General features: G+C 42.5%; 2 protein-coding genes across 3 annotated transcripts in view; one reads left to right on the top strand and one right to left on the bottom strand.

The window, feature by feature from the left end:
* KDM1A (lysine demethylase 1A) overlaps positions 1-5,762 on the top strand; it is a 65,665-nt gene extending 59,903 nt beyond the window's left edge. For both annotated transcript variants that reach the window (XM_023509711.1, XM_012801570.2), the window contains 5 exons: positions 554-741; positions 1,442-1,556; positions 3,642-3,769; positions 4,407-4,553; positions 5,292-5,762. In XM_023509711.1, coding sequence (XP_023365479.1) covers positions 554-741; positions 1,442-1,556; positions 3,642-3,769; positions 4,407-4,553; positions 5,292-5,477 — 764 coding nt within the window. In that variant the 3' untranslated portion in view covers positions 5,478-5,762. The remainder of the gene's footprint in view (positions 1-553; positions 742-1,441; positions 1,557-3,641; positions 3,770-4,406; positions 4,554-5,291) is intronic.
* A 5,866-nt stretch (positions 5,763-11,628) lies between these two features.
* LUZP1 (leucine zipper protein 1) overlaps positions 11,629-27,861 on the bottom strand; it is a 96,741-nt gene continuing 80,508 nt past the window's right edge. The window contains exons 3-4 of the mRNA XM_023509747.1: positions 13,275-16,450; positions 11,629-11,898 (exon numbers count right to left, since the gene is read on the bottom strand). Of these exons, the coding sequence (XP_023365515.1) occupies positions 11,743-11,898; positions 13,275-16,331 (3,213 nt within the window). The 5' untranslated portion in view covers positions 16,332-16,450 and the 3' untranslated portion in view covers positions 11,629-11,742. The remainder of the gene's footprint in view (positions 11,899-13,274; positions 16,451-27,861) is intronic.

Here is a 27,861-nt window from a genome sequence, read left to right as displayed (position 1 = left end):
TAGGTAATCATTAAACGGGAAAAATGATGTTAATTTTAGTGCTCTTTCTGAGGTTAACCTTGAGCCCATTCAAGTTCTGGCAAGCTCAGCATCACAGTGTGTCCTCAAAAATAGCATGTGCCACAGTATTAGGCTGCCTCCCTTAGATCTGGATCAGAGTCCTCTGGTATCATTCATCTCTTGGTTCTTAGTGAGCAGCTGATCCCAGTGGAAAGGCATTGCTTATATTGGATGGACATTTTACCCTCATTTTTGGTAAATGGTAAGGTCCTTTCGTTAGTCCAAAAGATCAGATCATGTATCAAGAGCGTAGTATGGAGGTGACAGTCAAGGACTGTGAAATTGACAATGAGGGTTTAAGTCATTAAATCTTTAGGTGAGTTACTTCACCTCTACCTCAGTTTTCTTATGTGACACATGAAGATAACAAAATAGATAATACAGACTCATAGTCAGAATTAAGTGGGAGATACAGATCTTGTGGTACTCTAGTTCATTGCCCTTATCAGTACTGTGATCATTACCAATAGTCTTTTCCCATCAACCTCTTTAGGATGTGAAGTGATAGCTGTGAATACCCGCTCCACAAGTCAAACCTTTATTTATAAATGCGATGCAGTTCTTTGTACCCTTCCTCTGGGAGTGTTGAAGCAGCAGCCACCAGCTGTTCAGTTTGTGCCCCCTCTTCCTGAGTGGAAAACATCTGCAGTCCAAAGGATGGGATTTGGCAACCTTAACAAGGTAACTTGCTCTAGGCACCTTCTTTACATACCCGATGTACAAACATCATCAGCCTTATTATCCTCAGTGACGAGGGGCTTTCATACTTTTGTACATTTGGCTATGTTCTCAGGGCTGAGGCTGTCAATTCATTCCCTTCAGTGCTTAATTATATTACATGTTATCTATCTATACAGACTTAGTCTTGGGATCATTTTGTAAATCCAAGCCTGCAAAAAGAGGGTCATAAATGTCATCCTAAGTAATACATTTATAATGAGGATTTCTGAGCTCAAAAGTAGATTTAGAAGAGACTTTAAGGCTGGGTATGGTGACTCACATCTGTCATCCTAGCACTGGGGGGAGGCCGAGATGGGAGGATCACTTGAGCTCAAGAGTTTCAGACCAGCCTACGCAGGAGACCCTGTCTCTACTAAAAATAGAAAAATTAGCTGGGACTGTGGTGGGCATCTATAGTCACAGCTACTAGAAAGACTGAGGCAGGAGGATGGCTTAAACCTAGAAGTTTGAGGTTGCTATGAGCTAGGCTGATCCCATGACACTCTAGCCTGAACAACAGAGTAAGACTGTCTTAAAAAAAAAAGAGAGAGAGACTTTAATAAACTTGGAAGAAGTAGTACTTCCTGTTAATGTACAGCTATGTTTAAGGCCGTACTTCCTGACCCCTGTCACCAGCTTATGTGCTACTTTCTTCTGGTAGGTGGTGTTGTGTTTTGACCGAGTTTTCTGGGATCCGAGTGTCAATTTATTTGGGCATGTTGGCAGTACAACTGCTAGCAGGGGTGAGCTTTTCCTCTTCTGGAACCTCTATAAAGGTAAGTCCTTCTAATTTTAGTCCTTTTTCATATCCTTTAGTTTATAATATTCTGAGTTTTCTCAAATATATATGCCTTAAATTCTCTTTTCTATTTTTTTTTTTCTATTTTTGTTCTTTTAGAGACTTTGTTGCCCTCAGTAGAGTGTCATGGCATCACAGCTCACAGCAACTTTCAGTTCTTGGGCTTAGGCGATTCTCTTGCTTCAGCCTCCCAAGTAGCTGGGACTACAGGCGCCTGCTATTTTTTTGTTGCAGTTTGGCCAGGGCAGGGCTCAAACTCGCTACCCTCAGTATATGGGGCCAGCGCCATACCCACTGAGCCACAGGCACCGCCCTTAAATTCTCTTTTCATTAACTCAACAAACAATTCCTTAAATACCTTCTAAGTACTGAAGATAGGAGGGAAAATAGTACCTGCCTTCAGAGAGCTCACAGCCTAGTGGGAAGTATAGTAAGAAGACAAACAGTCCCAGAACAGGGCACCACGTAGTGACAGGCTGAAAGCCCGGGTTCCTAGAAAAAAAGGATCAACTCAGTCAAGAGGAACAGGCTCAGGGATGCTTCCTGGAAGAAGAAATTTGTATTCCTCATTCTCAGATTTTTTTTTTATCTCAGACCAACTTGCCCCTGAATTTTTGAACATTCCCTTAGAATGTATCAAACTGCTGTTCCGTTATTTTCTTCTGTAATTGGACTACTCTTAAGTCTCTACAGACTAAAGGAAATGTACTTATTCCCTCCCAAGAAAAAGGCATAAAACTGTAAGACATTCTGCTGGGCAGCAGAATTAAGAGGCATGACCTTGACAATGCAGACACCTCAGTTAACCAGCATGGCATCCATCCCCATTTCTCTCCGTTACTCCTCACTGCCTGATGTGAACCATTGTTGACATTCCTGGGCCTCTAACTCCACACACCACATTGCTTTCTGGCACAGCTTGAGTGCACTTTCCCTTCCCCATCTAGGCCATTGAGTCCTGTCACTGCCAGCTCATCTCTCAAACCTGTTGACTTCTCTTCTGCTGCCCACTTAATGGTCCAAGCCACTCCCACCTCTTATCTGGGTAGATACCAGTAGCTACTGCTGATATCCCTGCTTCTTTTTTTATTTTTTTATTTTTTTATTTTTTATATATCCCTGCTTCTTTTGGTGGCTTTCCATCACTGAAAGAAAACATTGCCCTGAGGCCCTTCATGCCCATCTCTATGTCTCGTTCATCTGCTCCATTCCCCCTTTATCCCGCTCCACTTGCTGACTCTAGGCACACATACTTGCCTGCTTCTCGGTACCTGGAGTACATGGTGCCAGTTTCTACCTCAGAGCCTCTGCATATACTTTGGTCTGGGCCTGGGCTGCTTTTTTTTTTTTTTTTCTTTCTTTTCCTTCCCAACCTGACATACTCCATGCAGGCTTCAGGTTTTCAGGTTTTAACCCAAATGTTGATTTTCAGAGAGGCTGGCCAGGATATCCATATCTCCCACTCTTTTGAATCTAAATTAAGCCTTTGTATGTTTTCCTTGTGTCCTGTGTGTTTCATCATAGCTTTTTATCACAGTCCATAGTTACCTGTGTAATTATTTATCTGTTGCTGTAACAGGATACATAGTCTAGTTTATATCCCCACCCAGCATCTAGTACTGTGCCCATCACATAAGTCTGTTGTGTAAATACTCACCAGATAAATGACTGAAGGCAGTGATAGGCTTAGAGGGGCCTGGGATAGTTGTAAGGATGTCACCATGGTCGTGGAGCTATGTAAGGTGGTTAGGGCTAAGAATTCTGTGCAAAAATAAAGGGAAACTTGTTAGTTTTCTTTTGTTAGCAAGGTTTGAGATGATACCTCCAGGACTGCTGTAGAGCAGTGAGTTGCCCGCGAGTCACACTTTACTCAACTGTAGTCCACCAGCTCCCTTCTAGTTTTTTTGTACTTTGGTGGATAGAGTAGAAATGTAACTTGTCTCTAGCATCTCAGTGATGCTGCGTGTCTCCTGTCATCAGGTTTCAGAGCACCAAGTGGGGCCTGATAAGTTCTTGAAAAAAGTCTAGGAAAACCCTGGAATTGTTCTTTCTCTTTTCCCAGCTCCAATATTATTGGCACTAGTGGCAGGAGAAGCTGCTGGGATCATGGAAAACATAAGCGATGATGTGATTGTTGGTCGATGCCTGGCCATTCTCAAAGGAATTTTTGGTAGCAGTGCGGTGCCCCAGGTAAGTAGGTGGGTGGGGCAGGCAGGAATCTGGGTTCTGACTAAACCTGAGCATAGGTTCGTGGTCAGAACAATTTCAGCCAGAATTAAGAAGTATGTGCTGGGTGTGTGTGTATTATTGTTTGGATTTTATGCCCTAAGTGTGGAATTCAGAAAAGTCCTCCAGTGCATTAGCTAGAGAATACAATGGCTGTTAGCTACATTTCTCCTCTGCCTAAGAAATCGCCACCCTGCCTTTTAGACAAAGTGGCTAAATTCTAGTGAGTACCTTAGGGAACTCTCAAGAGAATCTCTTGGTACTATTTTCTGTTCTTTAGGCCCATTAAAATACTTCAACTCCTTAGTCCTTTGAAGGAAGGAAGGCCTATTAAATGCTTCATATGAGTTTGCAAAAGAGAATAAAGATCAAGTCCTATGTAGATGTCTGGATTAAAGGACAAGAAGGCAACATGGAGGCTTCCTTGCTGTCTGAAGTCATTTTGCCTCAGTGTATTTTAAAGCAGAACATTCATCACTTGGCTCATGTCTGTCACACTCTTTCTCACTTGCACCTCCACCCATCACTGCTTTTCTGCCTTCTGGATAACTAGTTTTCCTTGGTGACTAGTAATGACCTTTATTCATGGTTTTTCCTCCAGCCCAAGGAAACTGTGGTGTCTCGTTGGCGTGCTGATCCCTGGGCCCGTGGCTCCTACTCATATGTAGCTGCAGGATCATCTGGAAATGACTATGATTTAATGGCTCAGCCGATTACTCCTGGCCCCTCAATTCCAGGTGCCCCACAGGTGAGAACTGGCAAACTATCTAGGCTTATTTTGGTAGAAGCCAAGATCTCAGGGTAAAAATGGTATCATGGACTTTTTCAGATTTTAGTTCTGTCCTTGGATGCTTTCTGGTAACAAAGAGCAGAGGAGAGAGATTGGCAGTATTATTTGTGTGATTTCTCATATTTGATTTTGCGTATCTGGGCAGTCAACATTCAAAATGGAAGGGTCAGGAATTTAAGTCAGTAACTTTTTTCCTTATTTCCTTTAAAAAATACCATTTTTAATTATAACTCATTTTGTAGTGGCTCATAGGATTGTTGCAAGGTCTGAAATCACTAGGGGCTTCCAGGGCATGCCCCTGAGCATAACCTTGGGCCCTTATTCTAGACCATTTTGCCAGACCCTTCTCCAGAAAACAATTGGGTTCCTCATATAAATGCTTAATCTTCCAGAGTAGTTAAGCATCCCCCAGTAGGTACTACTAGAATTATCAATAAATTGCTATCCGATGCCTTAATAGGCATGACTCTACAACTGGGGCTGGGCTAAGTTTTGTCCCATTTGTACTTCTGTCAATTCTAAGAAAATGCTTACTGATGAGGGACACTGGCAGAATGAATGATGAACAATAATTGGGTCAGCAGCGGATGGGGCTACTGCCGGGCCATTCAAGGTCAGTGGGGATTTAGAAGTTCAAATACAAAACAATAAAGGCATATTCGTAACCTACTGATTTTTCTTTTTCCCCTGAAATAGCCAATTCCACGACTCTTCTTTGCGGGAGAACATACAATCCGTAACTACCCAGCCACAGTTCATGGTGCTCTGCTGAGTGGGCTGCGAGAAGCAGGAAGGATTGCAGACCAGTTCTTGGGGGCCATGTATACCCTGCCTCGCCAGGCCACACCAGGTGTCCCTGCACAGCAGTCCCCAAGCATGTGAGACAGGTGCACTCTGAGTGAAGAGGCCCGTGTCTTTGTAAGCAGAGTTGCACTAGCAATACTGGATTCCACGGAGAAACTCTCGTCTTGGAGTCTGGGCTCACGATCAGCTGACAGAACTCCTCATTTGACAAAGGAGGTGGCTTCCTTTGAGTAGAGCATAGGGAGAAACTTGCCCATTAGTTTGAATTGTCTTCGTAAAGACTGAGGCAAGCAAGTGCTGTGAAATAACATCTTAGTTTCTTTGTTTTTTTATATTTTGAGAATAAAACTTCATATAAAATTAGTTCTTTTGCTTGCCTTTTGGGTTGGAGTCGCATACAAGACAGGAGTGTTAATCCTTTGGAAATGCCAGTTTTACACTATGGCAGTAGTTATATATGTATTTCCTTCACATTGAAGAAGGATGGAGAAAAATAGTTTGCTCAGGTTAGAAGATAAGGTTGGGAATTAAGGTTAAGGGGTCCCATAGAAACAGTGGACTTGCTGGTGTGCCAGGAGTATGGATGTTAGGAAACTCAGTGAATTTTTAAGATAAAACACAAGACTGAAACAAAGTTTTGGGTTTTGGCAAACCATTCTGACTTTATTCCCCAGATTTTTTTCTCAATGGGTTTATGTGCTAACTTTGCAGTTATTGGTATGAGTTGTGGGAAATATATAAGGGAAGTCAAAGTAACTTTGCTGATATAACAAATTACCACAGATACAGTGGCTCAAAACCTTTTTTTTTTTTTTTTGGCAGTTTTTGGCCAGGGCTAGGTTTGAACCCGCCACCTCTGGCATAAGGGGCTGGCGCTCTACTCCTTTGAGCCACAGGCACTGCCCTCAAAACCGTTTTGGATGACCACAGTCTAAAATGGTTCTGCAGGGCTGTGTTCATTTTAGAGGCTCTGAAGGGGTAGAATCAATTCATGTGCTTGCTTTTTCAGCTCCGGGTGGCTGTCTGCATGCCTTCACCTATGGCGCCCCTTCGTCCATCTTCAGAGCATATTGTTCAGTCTCTGCTTCTATCACTACATTGCCTTTTCATCTAATCTTCTCTTATCCTAAGGATATTTGTGATTACATTTAAGGCCCACCTGAATAATCTATAATAATCTCCCTCATCTCAAAATCTTAAACCTGTATAATCCTTTTTGCCATATAAGGTAAAAAGTATCTTTATAAGAAGGGAGTAGTATCTGTTCCTTCCCAAGAGCTCCTAACAGATAAAATCTGTTACTACAAATGCATGTAATGCTGCCTCTTAAGTGAGGTTTTATTCTTTTTTTCTCTTTTGAGACAGTCTCAAGCTGTCCCCCTGGGTAGAGTGCTGTGGCATCACAGCTCACAGCAACCTCAAACTCTTGGGCTTAAGTGATTTTCTTGCCTCACCTCCCAAGTAGCTAAGACTACACCACAACGCCCTGATATTTTTTGGTTGTAGTTATCGTTGTTTGGCAGGCCCGGGCTGGATTCGAACCCGCCAGCTCTGGTGTATGTGGCTGGTATCCTAGTGACTTGAGCTACAGGAACTGAGCCGAGGTTTTATTCTTCAGTAGGATTTTAAGCAATATTGTATTAGTGGTCTGACTGGATGATGAAAATAGGGATTTTTTTCCCCCTAGTCATGGAATGGGTGACAACAATGGGAAAAAAATCTCATCCCAGGATCAGGGCAAGCAGTGTGACTAATGAAGAGGTGAGAACAGAGGTGTAGATTTTGGTGTACCATCCTGTATTTGAATCCCAGCTGTGTTATTAACCTTGTTACCTCATGGGGGTGAGTGAGGTTCTGTGTCTAATCCAGTGGTAGGTGCCTTTAAGAGTTTTTGTTTTTTAAATAGATGGCATGGGGCAGCCTGATATTTTTTGTTTTTTTGGTGACAACAGACAAACCTAAAAATAAAATGTAGCAAAGAAATAGCCTTTGATTCTAACTCTAGTTATGCTGGGTCTTTTTCTAAGCTTCAACCAGTATTTCCAGTCCTTACAGCACTGATAATTGGCTAGGTATTGTGTGTATGTTTTGAAATGGAGTCTTGCTCTCTTGTCCTGGCTAGATGTAGTGGTGTCATCATAGTTTACTGCAACCTCACAATCCTGGGCTCAAGGGATCTTCTTTCCTCAGCCTCCTGAGTAGCTGGGACTAGAGGTGTGCGCTATGCCATGCCTGGATAATTTTTCTATTTTTTATATAGATAGGGTCTTGCTTTTGGTCAGGTTTGTCTCAGACTCCTGGCCCACTTCAGCCTCCCAAAATGCTAGGATTACAGGTATGAGCCACTGTGCCCAGCCCTGGCTAGGTATTTTAAATAAAATATAGTGAAATGTATTAGCTGCACTGATGAATAGCAGGAGAGAGCAAAAAAATGGCGTGACTGACACTCACACAGCATATGAAAACTAGGGAGCTTTATTGGTTACATACTGTGCTGAAGAGCCAACAGAGAGCATTAGAGCCAGAGGATACATGCAGACAGGCAGCTTCAACTATACACATGCACCCAAGGAGCCCTGAGCCACTGCTCATGGCTATGCCCTGGTTTCCAGTGACAGGTTCTGGCCTCCTTGGTCCGATGCTTGGAGCGGGAATGTAGAAGCTGCTGCACCTAGGCTCCAAGGAGCACGGGTAAGACCAGAGCACCTGCCTAAGCAAGTAGATGTGACCAACAGACTGATGCCCCCAGCATAGGGACCTATAATGCAATAACAGTTTATTTGAGGGCGACCTTCCTAGCCCTCACAATCTTTAAAATACAAAAAATAGACTTTATTCTCTTAAAAATACATTCCATTCAGTATATGTTCTGAGCTGTGAAGCAGCAGGAAAATAGGGCCCCTTTCCTATGATCTTGGTTATGAGGCTTTGAGGAAAACCCTGTTCCCCACTTGGGGTATTCAAAACATAAACCCTAAAAGCAGCTCTTCCAAAGCAGTCTTACCAGAGTAACAATAACAAAACCCCATACCAACAAGGCAGCCAGGGACTCTGCCTCCGGGTCCCTATTCCTTTACTGGGAAGTGGTGGCACTTGACACTGACTCACTAACTGTGAATAACTAAAACTGCCCCAGGACAAGAAGTCCAAGAACACTACACCCCTCCCTCCCCATCCCTAGCACCCCATGAGAGGGGGATGATTTATGTGCAAGCTTGCCTGTAGCTGAGGTTGAAGTCCTTGGCCCAAAGGCAAATCCCTTTAACCCACACTCTGTTTCAATGCCACTCAAAAGCAAACAGCCATGGCTTACTCTGTCCTCCGCTTAGCGTTCTCTGATGGTTTTAGCATCAGTGGCAGGAGTAGAAGAGACTACCAGCTGCTGGCATTTAGTCAGCTCTACGTGTTCCAACCAAGCAGCTCTAATGCCAGATTGCCCAATCTCACTAGAGATTACACACCTGCTGGTAAAATTTGAGAGTTAGAGCCACGCCGTAGAAGAGGCTTGTCATAAAAGTGGGTTTGTTGGCTAGAACAGTGAGAATATTTGGCTTGATCAGACAAGTATTCAACTACCAGGTCTCCCCTGTACTTGGAGGCTTCTTCCAGGACCTTTGATCAGGAGGCCTGGGTCCAAACAGTCACATGTTGATTGCTTTTCAGAAACATGCCTTCCAACTTTGGAATTTGAGAGCCAGCTTTGCCAGCCATTTGAAGTCCTGAGGAACTAAGCCTCTAGCCTTCACTTGCTATTACACTGTTATTTTCTGCAATGCTGAAGACATTTAAAAATAAAATCTATTTTACACCTGTTCTATAAAGTGTGCAGACTGAAGAAACAAAAAATTTATCCTGAAATAACTGTTACAATCAAACCCTATTGCACTCAGATTTCAAGAAGGCAGCCCCAGCAAAAGGGCACCACAGCTGTACCTCTTCCACAGACATTTTCAGAAGCAGATGCTGGTGCTGCTGAAATGTGGAAAGATCCAGACTTTGGCACCAGGAGCTACAGCACCAGAATCCAGGGATCTATACCAAAGACAAGAATTATTGGTGAGATATTTTTTCGGCATGGCTTGGCACCCTTCTGTTTCCACCAACAGAGAAGAGCCACAGACTTCATTTCCTATGCCTTCAGATGGCCACCACAGAGGTCAATTTCCTTTGAGCTCTCAGGGTTGCCAATCAGTGAAGGAGAATAGCAGGGAAGTGCAAGTGGGGGGTTGCAGCCTTGAGTGAGCTAGTTTCTGAACAGTGACCCAGGAGAAGCAGCAAGAAGAGATTTTGAAAATAGTATCTTAAATTGGGCATCTGAGGTGGAAAGGAAAGGCAATGCCCTTAAGATTGGCAAAATTCCAGAAAAAAGTATGAACAATACATTCTTGTCCCTGAAAGTAAGATAGTGCTTCCTTATCAGGATCGCCAAGTCTGATGCTGCTGACAAGGGTGGGATGAACACTGGTTCTCATGCTGAGTGGAGGCAGAGAAAATGACTCAAATTCCTCTTGAGGAAATCTTAAGCCTTTCTCTTGCCAGGAAATTCATAGCAGATACACAAAAACAGGAGATACGCAGACTTGTGTTATAAAAAGCACCCTTGCCTGAAAGCCAAGAGATAATGTATGGCATTGGGTATGGCTGATGTCACAAAGAGCCTCAGAGACCATCTAACCTAATCTGTTTACATACAGAATGAAAAACTGAGGTTCTTTGAGGTTATCCCCATGAGATTAAAACACGAGGAAAACAAAATATAAGGCCTAAGAAAACAGTTGTAGGCAGGAGAGAAGACACATTCCAAACCCACCCAGATGATCCTTCAAAAGCAGGAATCATCTGACACAGGACAGTAAAAACAAAAGAATCTTCAAATACCAGATATGGGGGGACCTTAGAGACCACCCATTTCAAAGAACTGATTTTACAGATAAGGAAACAGGCTCCAAGAGGACAATGACTCACCCAAGGCCACACAGCAATGAAGTCACGAAGCCATGGAAAAAATCCAGTCATCTAGACTCTTAAATCTAATGCTCGTGCTATGAAGGTATACATCTGCTTTATAAAGGTAGCCTTTGAAAAGGGATCCCTTTGAATTGAAAGAATACTATAGAAAAAGCAGTGCTAAACCATCCCAATTCTTTTTAACTTCCCCAAGTGACTAGTATAAGGAACTAACCAATTTTTATTTATGTGGCTTCCTGAAAGGTTTGCTGCATTTGTGAACTGTATAAACCTGAGGCCCTTCAACGGGCATGTATCATCTTTCCTCCAATGAAGTCACCATAAATTGATAGTCAACTTGCAGAAATCATGGGCCCACTTTTGTAGGAATGCATCAGCTTGGTAAAGTGCAATGACTCCTCCATGGGGGATGGAAGAGGAAGAGAAGGGAGTATTCTTGTAGTCCATGCCTTTCATGGAGCTATTGCTTGTGGAGTGACTAAAAGGAAGTTACTTCTTCCAATCTGCTTTCTGTCTTGCTGGGCACTTCCTTGAAGGTAGAGTATGCTAGGTCAGGCCCAGCTTAGTCTAGGGATCTTCCCAAGGTGGAAACTAAGAAGTCAGCCTGAAGTTTCCAGCCATAGGAGAGAACAGGCGATGCCAGCAGCATTATTGGTACCCAGGAAGGAGATGCATGAGGCTTGTTCATGTCTGGGTGCCTTTGAAGGTGAGCAGAGAGCTGGGGTTGGGAGGGCCGCTGTCATTCCAATGGGTATTCCGCAAGCTGCTCCCAGGAACCAGTGGTCAGCCAGGGGGCCAGGTCAGACAAAAGTCAACTTAAAGGGTACTCCCATAATCCCCTTGAGGCAGCACAGACCTATTCTGGTTTAGAAGTCTGAGGAAAGCCCCCTAAAGCTGATGGCTAGTAAGTCTTAGTGGCTACTTGAGCTGTTAGGGCAAACAAGGAATGAACTGGATGTGGTGAGGAGACTAAGAAGTCAGACTATGGACAAGGGGCTGGTCTATGATACGGCAACAACCCACCAAGGAGCAGAGAAGAGCCATTTGACTGCTGTTGTGTGGTTAGAGATTTCTATATCTTTCTCTATTTGGAGGGCAGGGTGATCAATACTACCTGGGGGACAGGGACAAGGAGAGAGAGAAGACTCATGCATCAGGGAAGGCTGAGCCTGGGTGACTGGACAGCTTGTAGTATGCTTCCCTCTGGCCAACTGGCAAAAACTACCTGAGCCATAGCCCAGCTCTCTATCATGGTCTCCCAGCCAAGGCCTTATGTTTAGCCTGGTCAACTGGCCTTTGATCCTTCATAGGGCAGGAAGGTAGAAGAGCTGACAAGCAGAAGCAGAGGAGAGGCAGCAGACCCCATCCAGCTGGCTCAGTTTTCCTCAGCACAGGGCTTGGTTGGCCGTAACCGGTCTTCAGCCCGTACTCGTCCAGACTCTGGCAGGCCTTGCTTCATGGGCAGTTCAGACTGTTCCAGGGAATTGGGCAGTCGTTTGTAGACACTGAGAATGCAATCTTCACCTTCTTCCTGTGCCAATAAATAACAAAAGTGAGCTGTAGGGGGTGGTATAGTGAGGAACAAGACCCTCTCACCTCCTACCCCAGTGGGTCCTCTCCAACCTGGTAGAGGAAGATAAAGCCCAGAGAGACCACAGTGTAACTGCAAAGACATGCTTTTGCTTGAGTATAGGCCAATATGTAAGTTCCTGGAAATCAGACACTCTGAGCTGAGTGGGAACAACCAGGGTAGATTAGGAGGCTCACAAATGAACAAGATCCCTGTTAAGGACAGGGCCTAGAACTGGAGGTATCGGAGTGGCACCTCTAAGTAGACACCAGCGGACCTAAAGTTGTATATAGCAGCCTGCATGCTTTTGGGGGTGAGAGCCATTTTCTTGGTGGGGGAGGGGGAGTATGCTGAAAAGAGGGTTAGACAGCTCTTTTTCTACTTCCTACATACAAACTACACCAAAAAGCTCACGTGCCTTATCCCTTTTATATTCCATGCCTGTCCTTCATCTAAAATCTCTACTCTGAGATGTCCAAAGCTTCAGGGGCCTAAATAGCCCATCTTTCTCTGTAATCCTCTTCTGTAATTCTCCTTTTTAAATGTTTTCCTTGGTCCTCCCAAGCAAATGCAGATCAAAGAAAAACACAATTATGAGTAAGAAATTGGGGTGGGTAACCTATGTCCCTGGGGCCACATGTGGTCTCCTGGATCCTTGAGTGAGGCCTTTTGACTGAATCCAACTTTTACAAAATAAATACATTGTTAGTAAAGGATTATTTGTCTTTATCTTGTAAAGACTTATAATAGCAATACTGAACCAGCCCTGCTCTCAGTCTACGATATAAAGGGACAGACAGAGTCTGGGGCAAAAGAAGTCCACTTGGACTTGAGTATAAAGTCAGCCCAATGTAAGTCCTAGCTCTCTTCATCCCCTATATACTGGCAGCCTACAAAGATCTACTGTCTGAGGCAGACAAGAATTTGCCTACTATCACCCCGAGCTTCCCATCAGCTTAGCTGGTGCTTCCAGGTGATGCTTCAGGCCATCAGAAGAGCTCCTTTGGCAGCTCTGGCAAATTGAGAACAGAAGACATACTTCCTTTTTGTGTCACCATGTAAGAGGGGAAACCAGAGAAGACCAATTGGAAAAGGGATTTTGGAAGGTAACACTGCTCTCTGCCAAAACTTCAGGTCAGATCAGGTCAAACCCACCTGGTCTTCAACAGTTCTCTGAGCTACCTGCTTTTACTCAGCGTTTCCCAGCCCCATGGTTGCCAGAATCCTAGGTCACACAGGTCCGTGTGGAGGGGAGAAAGTAAATAGGAAAAAGGAAAGAGGAAAAGTAAGAGACAAAGGGGAGAAAAATGATAGAGAACGGAAGAAACAGAACTCACTGTGCCTGCTGAGTGGTTCCAGGCTGCAGCCGTGACAGTGTCTCCCACCCGGTTCCGACGGGTAAGCACCTCTGACACAGTGAGGCTACTCTGGGTCCTTCTGGAGGAGAGCTCAGAGGCATCCCCTGAACTTCCTACCCTTCGAGTTCCCTGCTCCAAAAGGTAGGACCTGGGTTGTTCAAGTTCCAAGAAGTCTGTGGAAGACCTTTGGGTATAGGGATTGGTGGATTCCATGTTTTTACCTATTCGTGTAGGGTGGTCTTCTGAAGATTTCAAGTCTTGCCTACTCTTCCAGGCATTCCGCACAGTAACATGTCTAGCCTCTGAGGAACCTGCTTCTGGAGCAGTATGGCTTTTCCACCTGATTGTCTCCGTTGGGGGTGCATGGCTGTTCCTTTCCACAGGGTCCGATGCCTTGATTATAATGCTGCTCCGAGAGACCACTGTTTCTGGCCTGTTCTTCAGGGGCCCATCTCCCATCCTCTCAGCTTCTGTGAGCTGCAGGGTGATATCGTGTTTATGAATGGAGAGCTCAAATGGGGAGTTGACATGGTTGCTAACTGATGTGAGCTCTGGTGGCCCAACCTGGATATTGCTGGTGGATGTGTGCCTCTCCCTTGAGACCTCCCCTGGGTTGGCTCTAGGGCTATTGTTGTCAGAGGGGTAGATAGTAATGCTGCTTGTCACTTTGTTTGTCCCTGGTTTGGAGGTGGATTTCTGTTTCTCCAACATAGCCTCAGTTCCAGATCCTCCCATGATTTTTTTCACATCCTTATCAATGATAACAGGTTTGATGACAGCTCTAGACCGCAAGGCCTCTCTGGGACTAAATGGCCTCTGGCTTTTTACCCCAGCACTGCTGGGATCTGTGTATTCCACAGCATTGGTGCAGGCTCTGATAGATTTCACAGATTCATTTTCTATTTCCGTATCTTTATCATTCTCAAATGGGGAGATCCTAGGTCCCCCTCGGGATTTAGCCTTTTCCCTAGAGTTAGACTGTAGTTTGAGCTCTGGCTCTGGAGTGATGGTTGTGTTTACCAACTTGGCAGTAACAAGAGATGTCATGTCCAAGTCATCATCTGAGTCTGGCTTCTCTTTGCCACTAGATTTGATGACTCGACACCTCAAAGCTTCGTGCTGACTGCTGTCTTCCATCACAACTGCTACAGGTTGATCAACTCCTTCTTTACTGGGGGTTGAAAAGCCCTGAAGGATGTTCTCTTGGCTTCTAGAACTATAAGGATACTTTGATAAAATAGGTGCCTTGGAATTTGGGGAACTGGTATCAGCTTCCAGGCCATTGGCAGCCTTTCTGCCTTTCGAGAGCCCTTCTGAGGAGGATCTTCGAGATGAGGCCAGAGCTCCAGTGACCTTAGAACAGCCAGAGTCCGTAGCCTGAGTTATTTGACTTCCATTGCCAGGTGCCTGTCCTCTCCTGCCAAAGACAGCCTCGGAGGAGGTATCAGAAGCCTTGTCAGCTCTACCCAATGTGTCACTGGAAACAGACCCATGAGTAGTGTCACTAAATGTTCGTGTTGTCTTCTCTGCTTTTCCCTTCAATCCACTCTCAGTGCCTGTCCTGGGAGTCCCCTTCCAAACTTTACTGTGCTCCTGAGCAGCTGGAGGATAGCGACTGAGTACCGATGGCTGATCCCTGGACTTCTTCCCTTCACTCTGAGAAGACCCAGATGCAAATCGGTCTTCAGTTCTCTTTGTTTCCTGAGTCCCACTATCTGTACCTGCCCCCATATTAGAAGCTTTTCCTGCCCTCCTGTTGGTGAAACTGGGAGAAGAAACCTGCCTGCTGATAGAATAGTTTTCATTATTAACAGTAAATTCCTTGTTTCGGAGCCTTTCTCGCTTATGCTGAGGCGACAGTTCCCGGGATGTGTGCTTGGACAAAGATGCCTCAATCCCGTGGCCTCTGAACTTAGTCCTCTCATGTCTGCCTTTGCTGGACAATAAAGCATCTTGCCCTTCTACCTCTCCATTTTCTAACTCTTTCTGTTTCTTGATTTGTAGCTTTATTTCCTCCAGCTGGCTGGCTAAGAATTTGTTTTTATTTTGTTCACTTAGGTAATTATCTTGAAGGTCATTATTTTTGGCCCTTATTTTTTTAAGTTCTTCTTCCAAAGATTCAAAATGTCTAATTTGAGTCTTAAGTTTCTCAATCTCTTGGTTAAGGTCTTTGACTTTGTTGTCTTCCTGATTTCGGTTCTTTTCATTTTCTGATTTATTTCTTGTTTCATTTTCCACCTGCTTTAGATAGTCCAGAGTACCCTTCCTTCTTGATTCTTTGGACGGTAGTGTAGAAGAGATGCCATCCTCAATCCGTAGGTCATTTCTTTCCAGATTAGAAGCATTCCTTGTATAATCTCGGTTCGTTTTTTTGTTCTGCTCTAGTTTTTGAGTTAGTTCTTTTATCAATTTCTCATTTTCCTTCTCCTTTTCATTCAAGTATTTTCTCTCACTTACAAAACTCAGAGTTAACGATTTCAGTTTTTCTAACTCTGACGCTAAACTCTGCTCAGTTTTATCCAGACGGTCCTCAGAAGATTCCAGTTCTTTCACCTTGACTTTGAGCATTTCAAGCTCAGAGGAGATTTTCTTGGTCAGATTTCTTTCCTCATTCAGGCTCAGGCACAGCTGAGTGCAGTCATTCTTACTCCTGCTAAAGGCTTCCTCTAGTTTCTCTAATTCAGCCATTCGTTTCTGAAGCCGTTCAATCTCAGATTTCAGCTCCCGAGTTAAGTTTTCCTCCTCTTCAAGTTTCTGCTTCATCAGATGACACAGATCCTCTGCTCTCTTAATTTCCTCATCTTTACCTTCAATTCTCAACACCCGCTGGCGCAGCACTTCAATCTCAGTCAACATGCTGGAGTTGCTGCCTTCTGCCTGAATCACCTTGTCTTGGAGATCCAAGAGCTCATCCTCTGCTTTCTGGAGATTTTTTGTGGCTTCCTCCAACTCATCAAGGCGGCGGCTTAGACTCTGTAACTTAAACCGCAAATGGCGGCTAGAGGCAGTCTCCTTATAGCTTGCAAATTCGGCCATGTCTATTGCCAGCCAATGTGGGCTCCTAGAGGCATCCAATTCCACTCAAGGGGATGAGAAATGGTTACCTTTCTCTTGGCAACCACAAACTTCTTTGGCAGGTGGAGATCATTATCTGACTACAGAAAGAAAGTAGAGAGCACGTTAGTCAGCAAATCTAAAACCAACACACTAGCACTTTAGCTCTTATCTATAGTCCTTGGGATGAGAACACAGTAGGAGCTCAAATTTGTTGAATGAATGAACTTGAATAAATCGACAAGAAAGCACTGGTTCTTTACTGACGGTATGGAGCTGATATTCTTTATCACCAGTGGGCAGCAGGGCAAAAAGATGAAGGCGGCCTGAATTCTCATGGTAGGGTTTGTAATACAATCTTTGCCATCTGCCACCTGCCTAATTTCTGGAGAGTCATTAACCTTTCTACAAGATGTTAACTACATAAACCGAGCCTCAGTTTTACTTATTTGTAAAATGGGAATAACGGTATCTACCAGATCTGTCCCCACTGTTGTTCTAATACAAGGAAAGTTCTCTAAACAATTCTAAGATTGTTATATTTAAAAGTTCTCTCTCATGAGCTGTTATGATGTAAAGCAAGGGTCCTCACACTTTTTCAACAGGGGGCCAGTTCACTGTCCCTCAGACTGTTGGAGGGCTGGACTGCGGGCCCCGGGACAAGTCAGCTGCTAAGCAGGACAGGCAGTGGAGGCAAAAACACCCGGTGGGCCGGATAAAGGTCCTAGGCAGGCCTCATGTGGCCCACGGGCCATAGTTTGTGGACACCTGATAAAGTGATACCAGTTAATTCACCCACCTTGCTATATAAATGGTGAGCTAAATTTATGACATACTAATGGACTCTTTCCATACTCATTTTCAATACCTCTTCTCCTACAAGCTTGGGTATATCTGTAAGTGGAATCAGATTTGACTCGATGCTGGCCAGCCAACAGGAGGCAGCTTCTACAAAATTTATCCTTTTACATTTTAATAGAAATCTCCCAGACATTCAAGTTGCTGTGAAGACTGGATTGTTTCTTTGAAAACCATTTCACTGCAGATATATACCAAACATATCATGGGTTACTTTAAGGAAAAGGAGAAAGGAGAAAGACAAAGTAGACTTTAGTTTCATATGTAACTTCCTCATTTAAAAAAATAGTAAAATGGATTAATGTATGTACTTTATGTAACTTAACAAAAGACAAAAAAATACTTTTTGTGAACAATAAGTTCTACAGAATTAAAAAGCAGACAACAGACTTCCTCTTACATCAGGTAGGACAACCCAGATAACCTGGAAAACCTCTTGTACTGTCAATATCTAAAAATGCTGAATAAAATATAATGACTGTTTTACATTTATACTTGATCTCACAGAAAGACACAGCCCAGTTAAAACCAGAAGAGAAAACTAAAGGAAAACACAGAACAGTAAGTTTAAACTACTAGTGAACTGTCCTAATAGAGTTTTGCAGGTCTCCAGAACCAAAGACTTTGGGTCCTTACAGTTGTGTAGGTGTTAAGAGACAAGGGTTTGAGCCCAACAGAAGTGGAAAATGAGACCCCACTAAAGCAAGAACTATTGGCAAACCACAGCTTCGGGAAAAAATGTATAGTAGGGAAAAAATATCACTTCGCTGACTTAGGGGGATAGCAGGACTTGGGCTGTGTTAGGGGGAAAGGGAGGAGAATCGCTAAAAAATTTATCAACTTAGACTTGCTCTCTCTTCAGTTCAGAGTTCAAATTTACACTATGTGAATGGCCTGGGACCAATTCTGTTTTTTGCTAAAGAACTAATATAAAATGGTCTCGGCCTGGTAATATTCCTGGGAAACTTAGCTGAGTAAACAAAAGTACTCTGAAGGGGAGACACTCTCTGCTGAGGTCACAGAGGATTCCTACAGATAAGTCCACCAAACCTCAGTTTATGATTCCAAATTACAAAACACATGAAGACCAATCTTTTACTGTAACTAAGCAAAGCAGAATTATACCAATAAGAACCAAAGTTAAGGCTTGGCACCTATAGCTCAGTGGCAAGGGCGCCAGCCACATACAACGAAGCTGAAGGGTTTGAACCCAGCCCGGGCCTGCCAAACAATGACAACTACAACCAAAAAATAGCCGGGTGCTGTGGCAGGCGCCTGTAGTCTCAAGCTCTTTGGGAGGCTGAGACAAGAGAATCACTTAAGCCCAAGAGTTTGAAGTTGCTGTGAGCTATGATGCCATAGCATTCTACCGAGGGCAACAAAGTAAAACTCTGTTTCAAGAAAAAAAAAATAAAACCAAAGGTAATATGATTATTGGCTAGAGACCATAAAATAACCACATTCCAATATTTAAAGTCATAAAAGAAGGAATGAAAAAAAGGAACAAGTTACTACCAACAAAGATCAGAAGATGTGAAAATTAATCAAACAGAACAGCTAGAAAAAGAAGAAATTGCACATTAGATTGCTATTTACATTAAATGTAAATGAAGAGAAACAGTGGTCAAGAAGAGATATGAAATTACAAAGGTAGCATACGGTTTTTAAAAAATGGAAAAAGAGAGGTTAAGAGACAAGGAAAATAAAAATAAAAAGATCCAAATGAGGAGGTTTAACATGTAGTTCAAAATAATGGGATAAAGAATGGGGAACACGCAACATTTGAAGAGATATTGCTTAGAATTTTCAAGAGCTGATGAGAAATACTGACATGGTTTGGATGCTTGGCCCTCCAAATCTCATATTGAAATTCAATCCCTACTGTTCTGTGGGGGAGGCTGATGGGTGGTGTTTGGGTCAGGAAGGCAGATCCTTCATGAATGGTTTGGTGTTCTCCCTCTGACAGTGAGTGAGTTCTCACTTCATTAGCTCATGCAAGAACTGGTGTTGAAAGGAGCCTGGCAGTACCTCCTTCCTCTCCTTGCTCCTGCTCTTGCCAGGTTGACAGGTCTGCTCTCCATCTTTCACCTTGATTGGAAGTTCCCTGAAGCTCTCACCAGAAGTAGGTGCTGGCAAGATGCTTCTTGTACAGCCCACAGAACCATAAGGAAAATAAACTTCTTTTCTTTATAAATTATCCAGGCTCAGGTGTTCTTTTAATAGCAATGCAAAATGGACTGACACATACATGGAACCTCATATTCATGAAAAAATGTCCCCAACAGGAATAAAACTAAATGTGCCCCTAGATACATCATAAAGATGTAGAATAATACTACAAAGAGAAAATCATATAAAAACAAAAAAGGAGGCTTGGCGCCCGTAGTAGCATAGTGGTTATGGTGCCAGCCACGTGCGCAGCGGGTGGTGGGTTCGAACCTGACCCGGGCCAGCTGAATAACAATGACAATTCCAACAACAACAACAACAACAACAAAAATAGCCGGGCATTGTGGCAGGCGCCCATAGTCCCAGCTACTTGGGAGGCTGAGGCAAGAGAATTGCTTAAGCCCAGGAGCTTGAGGTTATTATGAGCTGTTATGCCATGGCACTCTACCAAGGGCAACATAATGAGACAGTCATTAAACAATTGCTTCAGTCCATATTGTAACAAAATATCCAAGATGGTAATTTATAAACAGAAATACATTTCCTCATACCTAGGGAGGCCAGGATGTACAAGATCAAGGTGCCAACAGATTCACTGTCTGGTTAGAGCCCCAGTCTCTGCTTCCAAGATAGCACCTCCAACGATGTGTCCTGACAGGGTGGGAGAAATCAACCAGCATAAAGGGTAAAACTCACTTTAAGTCTTGCTTGTTTTTTTAAGAGAGGGGATCTATGTTGCAGACTGGCCTCAAACTACTGGACTAGCTGGGACTACAAGTATATGCTACCATGCCCAGCTCCTCAAGCACATTTTATTTTTATTATTTTATTTAATCTTTTTAGAGACAGGGTCTCACTCTGTCACCTAGGCTGGACTTCAGTGGCTGGACTGAAGTGGCTGGAAGGAGTGGCTGGACTTCAAACTCCTGAGCTCAAGTGATCCCTCCATTTCAGCCTCCTACCTTTCTATAGGTAGGACTACTGGTGCATGCCACCAGGCCTGGCTAATTTTTTTTGTAAAGGCAAGGTCTCACTATGTTGCTCAGGTTGGTCTTAAATTCCTGGCCTCAAGCAATCCTCCTGCCTTGGCCTCCCAGAGTGCTCTGTGATTACAGGTGTACCTAGTCAACATCAAATCCTTTCTTAAAGGTGTTTATCCTTAATTTTCTCCCAAAGGCCCTACCTCTTAATACTGTTGCACTGGAGATTTAGTTCCAACATGAATTTCTGAGGAGACAAAAACATTCAAACCACAGTACCAATCTATAAAGAAATAACAACTGAATCACTGCTAGCAGAAACTTTTAAGTAGATGGCAAGTAGAAGGCAAAAGACATAGTGATAATTCAGGCGTCCTCTGTTTCATTGTCCTTCCCTTTTAACTAAAAACCCTGCGTCCAGCAAGTCTACTGAAGCCATTTTCCAGCAGCGTGTGTTTATTTACTGTCCTGGTGTCACATTTTGGTAATGCTCACAATATTTCTAACTTTTTCATTATTATTTGTTATGATCAGTGATCTTTGATGTTACTATTGTTAATTGTTTTGGGGCACCATGAACCATACCCACATAAGATGGTGAACTTAATAAATGCTACATGTATTCTGACTATCAAAATTTTACAGGCAGGCTATTCAAATCCATTTATTTCCTTCTCCTCTGGCCTCCCCAATCCCTGAGACACAACAATATTGAAATTAGGCTAATTAATAACCTTACAATGGCATCTAAGTATTTGAGTGATAAAGGAAGAGTTCCACATCTCTCACTTGCAATCAAAAGCTAGAAATGGCCAGGTATGGTGGTATATACTTTTAATCCCAGCTACTTAGGGAACCTGAAGCAAGAGGATTCCTTGAGGGCAGGAGTTCAAGGCTACAGTGTGCTATGATTGCACCTATGAACAGCCACTGCACTCCCTGCTGGGCAACAGAGTAGGACCTCTTGACAAAAACAAAAACAAAAACAAAAACCATTTGTATCAGTGCTCCCAAAAGTGTGATACTTAGGTGTAAATCTAACAAAAAAAGTACAACATCTATATGATGGAAACTACAGAAACATTTACAAAAGATATCTAAGAGCTAAATAAATGATGAGATATTCCATGTTCATGAACAGGAAGACTCCATATTGTCAAGATGTCAGTTCTTCCCAACCTGATCAACAGATTCAATGCAATCCAAATCAAAATCTCAGCAAACTATTCCATGGATATCAAGAAAATGATTTTAAGGTTTATATGGAAAGACAAAAGACCCTGAATAACCAACACAATATTGAAAGTGAAGAAAAAAGTAAGAAGACTGACAGTACCTGATTTCAAGACATACTATAAAGCAAAAACAAAGAAAAAATAAAATAAAAAACCAAAAAGACATACAATTAATCTACAGTACTCAAAAGACAGTGTGGTATTAGAAAAAGGATAGATCGATCAATGGAACAGAATAGACAGCCCAGAATTAGACCCACATAAATAGAATAAGAGTCAGCTAATCTTTGACTAAGGAACAAAAGCAATACAGTGGAGCACAGACAGCAAAAAAGTGAACCTAGATACAGACCTCATACTTTCATAAATATTTAACTCAAAACAAATCATATACCTAAGGTAAAATGCAAAACTATAAAATTCCTAAAATATATAAGAAAACCTAAATGGCCTTGGGTATGATAATTTCTTAGGTACTACTCCAAATGTTCAATCCATAAAAGAAATAACTGACAAGCTGGACTTCGTTTAAGTAAAAAAAAAAAACCTCTGCTCTGCAAAAAACACTGTCAACAGAGTAAGAAGTTAAGCCTTGGACTAGAAGAAAATAATCTGCAAAACATATATCTAGTAACAAGGATATTATCCAAAATAAACAAAGAACTCTTAAAACTTAGCAATAAGAAAACGAACAACCTGATTAAAAGTTAGGTAAAAGGTCTGAATAGACACCTCATCAGAGAAGATACACAGAAGGCAAATAAGGATTTCAAGCTCAGCATCATGTCATTTGAGAACTACAAATTAAAACAAGATACCACTATATGCCAACTAGAATGGCCAAAATCCAAAATTCTGACCACCAAATGCTAGAGAAGATGTGGAACAACAGAACTCCCATTCATTTCGATGACTCTGAAAAACAGTTCAGCAGTTTGTTTGAAAACTAAACAAACTCTTACCATATGATCTAAGAACCAATTGCAATCCTTGGTATTAACCCAAATGAGTTGAAAACTTATGTCCAAACAAAAACCTACATGCAAATCTTTATATTAGCTTTATCTGTAACTGCCAAAACTTGAAAGCAACAAAAATGTCCTTCAGTAGGTAAACAAACTGTGGTAAATACCCATGGTAGAATATTACTTAGTTCTAAAAGAAAAGGAGTTATCAAGCCATGAAAAACATGGATGAATTTTAAATGTATTAATGTATTACTAAGTGAAAGAAACCAATCTGAAAAGGCTACATACTATATGATTCCAACTATATAACATTCTGGAAAAGTAGACAGGTAAAAGAATCAGTAGTTGCCAAGAGGAAGAGAAAAGGATGTACTATAAAGCAAAAACAAAGAAAAAATAAAATTAAAAAAAGCAGGTGAAGCTTAGAGGATTTTTAGGGCAGTGAAACACTCTGCATACAATTATGGATACATTTCATTATACATTTGTCCAAACTCATAGAATATACAGCAAGAATAAATCTTAATATAAGCTATGGACTTTTAGGTGATAACGACATATTATGACCTAAAAAATAAGGTAAGGATTGACATAATTGTTATGCTAAAAATAGACTATATCCTAGCACTCTGGGAGGCCAAGGTGGGTAGATTGCCTGAGCTCAGGAGTCTGAGACCAACCTAAGCCAGAGCAAGATACCATCTCTAAAAATAGTGAGGCATTGTGGCAGGGGCCTGTAGTCCCAGCTACTCGGGAGGCTGAGGCAAGAGGATCACTTGAGCCCAGGAGTTTGAGGTTACTGTGAGCTATGATGCCACAGGAGAGAAAGTGAGACTGTCTCAAATAAATAAATAAATAAAATAAAACAAAAAATAAAAACAGACTATAGGGGATAAAGGTAGGAACTAGAAGACCAAATAGGAGGCTATTGAGTAACAATCCAGGAAAAAGATAGCTGTGACCTTTATCAGGACAGTGCCAATACAAACAGTGAGAAGTGGTCAGAATTCTGGCCATTATGAAGGTAGAACCACAGGATTTGCTCTTGAACTACACATGAAGTGTGAAACAAAGAAAGAAATTAAGAATGACTCCAAGGATTCAAGCCTAAATTGTATAAGGATAGTATAGTCATCAATTCACATGGGGATAACTGCAGAAGGAACAGTCCGAGAAGGAAGATGAAGAGCTCAGTTTCGGGCACATTTATGAGATAATTAGTCATCCAAATAGAGGTATTAAAGGTCGTTGAATACACATGTATGGAGAGTCTGGAGAGAAATATGGGCTGAAGATAGATTGTGAGTCAACAAGAAACAGATCTTTTATAAAGCCATGATCTAGATGAGTCTACCAAGGAACTAAGTGAATTTGGAGAAAACATTAAGTCAAAGGTCTGAGTCCCAAAGTGGCTGATATTTTTTTTTTACTAGTAGAGATGTAGTGTAACTAGCAAAGGAGACAAAGCAAAGTCAGTAAGGTAGATGGAAACCTGAGAGAGTATACACTATTCATGGAAACCTAGCAAAGTAAAGTGTTTGAAGAAGAAAGGAATTACCAATTGTGTCAAGTGAAGCTGATGGATTAAGTAAGATGAGGATAAAGATCAGACCATTAAATTTAACATGGAAGCCAGCTGGTAAGAGCAGTGTTGGTAAAGTGATGGACATGAAAGCCTTACTAGAGTGAGTTTAAGAAAGAAAATAAAATGAATTGGAGACAACAAATATTAGATGATTTTTTAAATTCTGTTGAAAAGCAAAGCAAAGAAATAGGGAGGTGGCTGATATCAACAGTTTTGTTTTCTGAAGATGAGGAAGAATATGTGTTTTCTTCATATAATATGATCTAAGAAAAAGGAAAATTTTGACAAGTTATGAAAAAGGGGAGGAAACCTTCTGAAGGATGTTCTTGGGTTGAAGAGAGAGAATGCGGCTCTAGCACATATAAGCACAAGGACCCATGGTGGAGAAAAGCACAGACAGTTCCCCTATGGTAATAAGTAGGAAGGTAAAATATGTGGCTACCGGTGTTAGTGGGGAAGTATGGAGGTAGGTATGGTGGTAGAGTCTAGCAAAGTTCTTTCTGATTATTTTTGCCTTCTCACTGATGTAGAGGGGAATCTCATCATCTTTTTTTCTCTTTTTGTTTGCAGTTTTTGGCCGGGGCTGGGTTTGAACTGGCCACCTCCAGCATATGGCCCCAGCACCCTACTCCTTTGAGCCACAGGCGCCACCCAAGTCTCATCATCTTTTAAGTGATAAAGGGGTTGGGGAAGTATCACAGGTTTCAGGAATGGTCACCTAAATGAGTGGAAATACAAAACAATTGCCAGCCAACAGTAAGGACACGCTTAAAATTCATGATTTAAAGTGAAACAAATTAGGGAGGAGCAAGATGGCAACCAGAAGGATCATTCAGCTGAGCTCTCCTAGAACAAATGGGGAAAAAGAGAGAACCCAGCCATACCTAGCACAGGGACCTTACCCAGAGTTGTAGGTTGGGGAGCACAGGGAAGAGGTGGTGAGCTGGATACAGTACATGATCTAGAGTGGTAGAAATCTGACACATTAGGCAAGTAATTGCTACTAGCTGGGATCAGCTGCCCTCCCCCATGGAGGTCCTAGAAAGGAGGAAGCCCTTCTGGAGTTTTCAGTTGTTGGGGGAAGCTTCCTGTTGAGTGGAAAGCTTAGAAGAGTGGGTGGACTCCAACAGTATACTACAACAACCAGATCTGAATATCAGTTGGAGCCGACTGGTCGTAGGTTTGGTGGCTGGTGAGGCAGCCATACTAAAAAGGGCTCAGTAGCCAAGAGGCTTCCATTGTGGGAAGGTCCTGAGAAGGTCTTAGCAGGGGCCTAAAGGACAGCCATCTTAAGTCCGCCTGCCAGGGATCAGAACTCCACTCTTAGGACAGGCTGAGAGACTCCCGCATTCCACAAGAACTTAAGTCAGGGGACACTGTGAGACCTACCCCTGAAGGATTCTTGTGAGCTTGAAGAGCTCAACTTGGCAGGATCTAATGCTGAAGAAACAAGCAGGTGATCACTGAGGGCAGCTAAATTACAATTAAGGACCATAGGGGTTGCTGGTTGTGTTCTTTGTCACCTAAAAAAAACAACCACAGCACCACCTGGTGTCCAGGTGACATAATGCAACACATTGTCATCCAGAGCAAAGATCCTGTTTTTTTGGCCATGAGGAAGAGTCTGGCTTTGCTCAGGCTGAGCCCACTTCAAGACCTAAGCTCTACGACAAAAGTAATTTGAAGCAAAGGAGAAAGTGAGAAGGAAAAAGGAGATAATGAGGTGAATAAGAAGAAAGAACACGAGTAGGAACCAACAGAAAAATTTCAACAACATGAAAAACCAAAACAGAGAAACTCCCCCACAGGACCATGAGGCAGCTAATGCAGAAGATGCCACCTATAAAGAATTAACGGATTTGACAGAAGGGGAATTTAAAATATGGATGATAAAGACAATAAAAGGAATGGGTTAGAAAATGGCAAGACAGAACCAAAAGTCAGATGAGAGATATGTAGAATATAGAAAGGGTATGGCAGAGCTTAAGGAAATGAAGGAGACAATCAGGGAATGTAAAGATGCAGTAGAAAGTATCAAAAATGAGTTAGACCATGGAGAAGAAAGAACTTCAGAGCTAGAGGATAAAGTTTTCAAGTTAACCCAGGTAGTTAAAGAGGCAGAAAAGAAGAGAGAGAGAGAGCAGGCTTGATGCTTGTAGCACAGTGGTTACAGTGCCAGCCACATACACTGAGGCTGGCAGGTTTGAACCCAGCCCAGGCCTGCCATATAACAATGACAACTACAACAAAACATGGCTGGGCATTGTGGCAGGTGCCTGTAGTCCCAGCTACTTGGGAGGCTGAGGCAAGAGAATTGCGTAAGCCCAAGAGTTGGGGGTTGCCGTGACTGTGACGACACGGAATTCTACTGAGGGCAACATAACGAGACTTTGGCTCCAAAAAAAAAAAAAGAGAGAGAGAGAAAGCAGAATGGGCACTTAGAAAACTACGAGACTCCATGAAGTGTTTAAACATAAAAATAATATGGATTCTGAAGGGGAAGAAGATTGTCCCAAAAGAATAGAAGGCCTACTGGAGACTATCATAAATGAAAACCTCCCAAGTTTTACTAAAGACCCTGACACATACCTTTCAGATGGATGTGGATATCAAACCCCAAGTCATCTCAACTCAAACAGAGCTTCTCCAAGACACATCATTGTAATGAACCTGTCCAAAGTCAAGATGAAAGAAAAAGTTCTGCAAGCAGCCAGGGGTAAGCACCAACTGACCTACAGAGGCAAAGCCATTAGGATGACAGCAGACTTTTCAACTGAAACTTTCCAAGCCAAAAACGCATGGTTCCACCTTCAACATTCTTAAAACAATTTTCAGCCCAGAATTCTGTACCCTGCTAAACTAAGCTTTAAAATTGGTGGAGAAATAAAATCTTTTGTGGATATACAAACACTGAAGAAATTCACCACAACAAGATGAGCTCTACAGGGAATATTTAGACCTATTCTCAGTACTGACCACCACAATGGACCACCAGCAATGTAAACACCCAGAAGCTGAACATCAAAACTTAGCTTCCACAATGGCGCAAAGGATAAAATTACATGATGCACTTTCAGGAAATAAGATGACTAGAACTCCACCACACTTATCAATTCTCTCAATAAATGCAAATGGATTGAATTCACCACTGAAGAGGCACAGGCTGGCTGACTGGATTAAAAAGCACAAGACATCCATATACTGTCTCCAGGAGACACATCTAGTCTTTAAAGACAAATCAAGATTTAGGGTTAAGGGATGGAAAACAGTATTTCAAGCAAATGGAAATGAGAAGAAAGGAGGTATTGCGATCTTATTTTTAGACACAAGCGGATGTAAAGTAACTATAGTTAAGAAAAACAAAGATGGACACTTTATATTGGTCAAAGTAACAATACAAGAAGAAGACGTTTCAATTTTAAATATTTATGCACCCAACTTAAATGCTCCCAGATTTATGAAAAAGACCTTGACAGGTCTGAACAATATGATATCCCATAACCCCATAATAGCCAGGGACTTTAACACCCCCTCATAAAACTGGACAGATTGGCTCGGCACCTATGGCTCAAGCAGCTAAGGCGCCAGCCACATACACCTAAGGTGGCGGGTTCGAATCCAGCCCGGGCCACCAAACAACAGTGACGGCTGCAACCAAAAGATAGCCAGGCGTTGTGGCGGGCGCCTGTGGTCCCAGCTACTTGGGAGGCTGAGGCA

This window comes from Otolemur garnettii, unplaced genomic scaffold, assembly GCF_000181295.1.
Source record: "Otolemur garnettii isolate 467f Iridium unplaced genomic scaffold, OtoGar3 scaffold00009, whole genome shotgun sequence".
NCBI lineage: Eukaryota > Metazoa > Chordata > Mammalia > Primates > Galagidae > Otolemur > Otolemur garnettii.
The sequence above is the reverse complement of the archived record's forward strand: the minus strand, read 5'-3'. Positions and strand labels throughout refer to the sequence as shown.